Source organism: Panicum virgatum, chromosome 4N (genome assembly GCF_016808335.1).
Source record: "Panicum virgatum strain AP13 chromosome 4N, P.virgatum_v5, whole genome shotgun sequence".
Lineage (NCBI taxonomy): Eukaryota > Viridiplantae > Streptophyta > Magnoliopsida > Poales > Poaceae > Panicum > Panicum virgatum.
In genome coordinates this window covers 42,528,985-42,532,089 of record NC_053148.1, presented here as the reverse complement: position 1 = coordinate 42,532,089, position 3,105 = coordinate 42,528,985, and the positions used below count along the sequence as shown (strand labels likewise).

Here is a 3,105-nt window from a genome sequence, read left to right as displayed (position 1 = left end):
GCATGACATGAGGGGATAGCCTGCTCAGAAATCTTTCCCTTTCCTTAGCCTTCCTTGATGCCTGCAGATTCTTTGACAGACCGCAACGAAGTGCTAGTGTTCAACACACACATACACACGCACATCTCTCCCTCCTCTCTCTCTCTCACAGAGAAGAGAGAAAAGCTGTCAGCTGGTATCATATCATCTCTCTAACTGCACGAAAGCAAAAGTTCCAATGATGCATTCCATCACATAGAGAGCCTCGAGCCAAGAACGCCGTGTGCTTGTGTGTGTGTGTGCGTCTGTGACTGTACGTGGCAGCACGCACGGCCATGGCAGCCACCAAGAGATCCTTCCACGGCGCCGTCGACGGCATTGCCCGCGCCGTGGCGGAGCACCAGCTGCAGGCCGACCGGCAGGAGGAAGGCGCCGCTAGCAGGATGATCTTCGGCTTCCCGGTGCCCGGGGTGCCCACCACCACCCGGGCGGCTGCCGCCGTCACCCAGCAGTTCTTCCCGGCCACCGTGGCGGCCGCCGCGCCGGCGCCGGTGCCGCCGCAGGCGACGGAGCAGTGCCACGTGGCCGCGGCAGCGTCGGCGGCCGACCAGTGGGCCCGGTCGGCGTCGAGGAAGAGCCGCCGCGGGCCGCGGTCCCGGAGCTCGCAGTACCGCGGCGTCACCTTCTACCGCCGCACCGGCCGGTGGGAGTCCCACATCTGGTCAGTCCCCTGCACCTATAGATAAAGACAGAGATGCAGCCATTGCAAGTAGCTCTGCTGCCGCGATCTCCAATCCGCTGTTCCATTTCATGTTCATGCTTGTGTTCTGATTGGCAGGGACTGTGGGAAGCAGGTGTACTTGGGTGAGTTCCTGTCCATGCGAACACTGAAACTTAGTAGAATGATTTGTTGGCATTTAATCAGGTGCCAGATTGTGTTCACGGATGCGTTTTTTTTCACTTCTTCCTCTCTTTTTTTAGGTGGATTTGACACCGCACATGCTGCTGCAAGGTTAATAAAAACTCTGCAGAATTTTTATCTTTCAAACTAAGAGGAAATATGTGATTTTTCATCTGAATACACTTTGTTCTCCGGGCCCTGCTTGATTCCAGGGCCTATGACCAAGCTGCAATCAAGTTCCGCGGCGTGAACGCGGACATCAACTTCACCCTGAGCGACTACAAGGATGAGATAAAGAAGGTGATCACTGATCAGATCAGAGGCCATCATGAGCAGCTTGCCATCGGCATCTCTCCCATTGTTTGATTCTGCTGTTGCCATGGCACTGCCAGATGAAGAACTTCAGCAAGGAGGAGTTCGTCCAGGTGCTCCGGCGACAGGGCGCCGGCTTCGTCAGGGGGAGCTCCAGGTTCCGGGGAGTCACCCAGCACAAGTGCGGCAAGTGGGAGGCCAGGATCGGCCAGCTCATGGGCAAGAAGTAATGCCGAACAACTACTGCATAATCCTGAACTTAATTTGAGAAACTTTGGCTTGATTTCCTTGTCATTGCATTGCAGGTATGTGTACCTTGGCCTCTATGACACGGAGATGGAGGCTGCGCAGTACGTTTGCTCGCTGCACTCCCCTGCATTTCTGTTACGCGCCACTGACTGTTGCAGGATTGCTTTGTTAGCGTGTGACAGTTTCTGTTTTTTTTTGGCCATGCTAATCAGGGCTTATGACAAGGCTGCCATCAAGTGCTACGGCAAGGAGGCAGTGACCAACTTTGAGCCCCAGACGTACGACGAGGAGCTCCAAGTGCAGTGTGAGTCATGCTCTTGATGTTTTTTCCTGATCGCAAATGCAATCTCGAAGAACCATACTCTTCAGGTGTTCTGATCCTGACCCCAGACTATGTTTGTGAGTGCAGCTTGGGACGGTGAGCTCGACCTCGAGCTCAGCCTCGGCTGCGCCGGCAGCGACCTTTCCACCGTCGCCGTCGAGGCGTGCAGCTCAGCGCCGAGCAGGCAGAGGACGATGACCCTGACGGTGAAAACAAAAATACCACGCTGATGAGCCTGCTAATGTCCATTGATCACCAGACTGAACTCTCTCGGACACTGACACTGAAACTGTTTCCATGCCGGGAAACCAGCTCGACCTGCCGGAGGACGACGAGGAGACGGGCGCCGGCTACCCTCACGGGAGCATCCGCACCATGCCTTCCCCGAGTCCGGGCACGTTCCGGCTCCTCCCCCTGGCCGACGATCACGCTCACCACCCCGGCGCCGGCGGCAGGGATGACACGGCGCACATGCTCCAGATGGTACGTCTCCCGTACGACCACCGATCCGCCACGGAAAAAAGATGCATGAGCGCGTGCTAGTAATCTGCTGCGATCTCGATCGCTCGCTCGCTGTTTCCTTTCCTGCGAACACTGACCGACCCGGCAGCACCTGACCGATGGCGCAGGGCCAGGTCGGCAGCAGTGGAGGCGCGGCAGCGGCACACATGCGCTGGCCCAACGGCGGCAATAATTGGGCGCCGCCGTACGCCACCGCCCGGGCCGACGACGACGACGGCGACGCCGCCGCTGCAGCATCATCAGGATTCCCACCGGGGCAGCTGGGCCGCCGCTGCAGGAGGCAGCAGCCGCTCGCGGCGTCCAGGCCCAGCCGCTGAGCCTGCCCAGCACCAGCAACAGTGGCACTGAGCGCCACTGGCGGCCTGAAAGATTCTAGCGAGAGCCGCCGTAAGCCTCGGCCGCCGGGTCGTTCCCTTTTCCGGGTCGGCAAGGGTGGCAGCGAGGCGAGCAGCATCATCCCTGCGCCCGTGGCAGGCGCGGCGGCCCACCGCCCACCGCGCCCGGCCGGCCGGGAGGAACAATTCCGACGCCGGGATGTAGCTGTAGGGAGGAAATGGGGGTCACTGTGGCGACAAGAACGCTGACGGGTAGTCAGGCTGGAAAGTTTGGAGCAGTTTTGAGCAACGAGAGCTCGAAATTTTCTGACCTGAAATAGATCAGACTTGGGTGACCGCTACGGTTCGTTTTGTTGTTGTTGTTGGCACCAGTTATTCTACTAATCTAGTACTATTCTTAGAGTATGCGTGGTGCTGCTCTAGGGCTGTTGAATGGATGAAATGGAAGTGGAACCCTACGTGACTGTGGTCCACGTTCAAAATTA

General features: G+C 58.1%; 1 protein-coding gene across 3 annotated transcripts; it reads left to right on the top strand.

Moving 5' to 3' along the window:
* On the top strand, positions 1–3,105 carry LOC120671276 (APETALA2-like protein 4). 3 transcript variants are annotated; one of them, XM_039951565.1, is made up of 10 exons: positions 2–700; positions 818–843; positions 961–991; positions 1,093–1,180; positions 1,273–1,418; positions 1,498–1,542; positions 1,654–1,745; positions 1,851–1,969; positions 2,076–2,246; positions 2,393–3,105. In XM_039951565.1, the coding sequence occupies exons 1-10, from the start codon at positions 315–317 to the stop codon at positions 2,600–2,602; spliced, it is 1,314 nt and encodes a 437-aa protein (XP_039807499.1). In that variant the 5' UTR covers positions 2–314; the 3' UTR covers positions 2,603–3,105. The 3 variants fall into 3 exon arrangements, with proteins under 3 accessions (XP_039807500.1, XP_039807499.1, XP_039807498.1); XM_039951566.1 differs by having other exon boundaries at positions 1–700; positions 818–991; positions 2,374–2,603; XM_039951564.1 differs by having other exon boundaries at positions 818–991.

What these genes read in the sequence shown, in the direction of transcription:
- LOC120671276 (XM_039951564.1), top strand. Translation starts at nt 315, where the DNA reads ATGGCAGCCACCAAGAGATCCTTCCACGGCGCCGTCGACGGCATTGCC. An exon ending in CGGTGGGAGTCCCACATCTG is followed by an intron (nt 701 to 817) that starts GTCAGTCCCCTG and finishes TCTGATTGGCAG; the next exon opens with GGACTGTGGGAAGCAGGTGT. An exon ending in ACAAGGATGAGATAAAGAAG is followed by an intron (nt 1,181 to 1,272) that starts GTGATCACTGAT and finishes TGGCACTGCCAG; the next exon opens with ATGAAGAACTTCAGCAAGGA.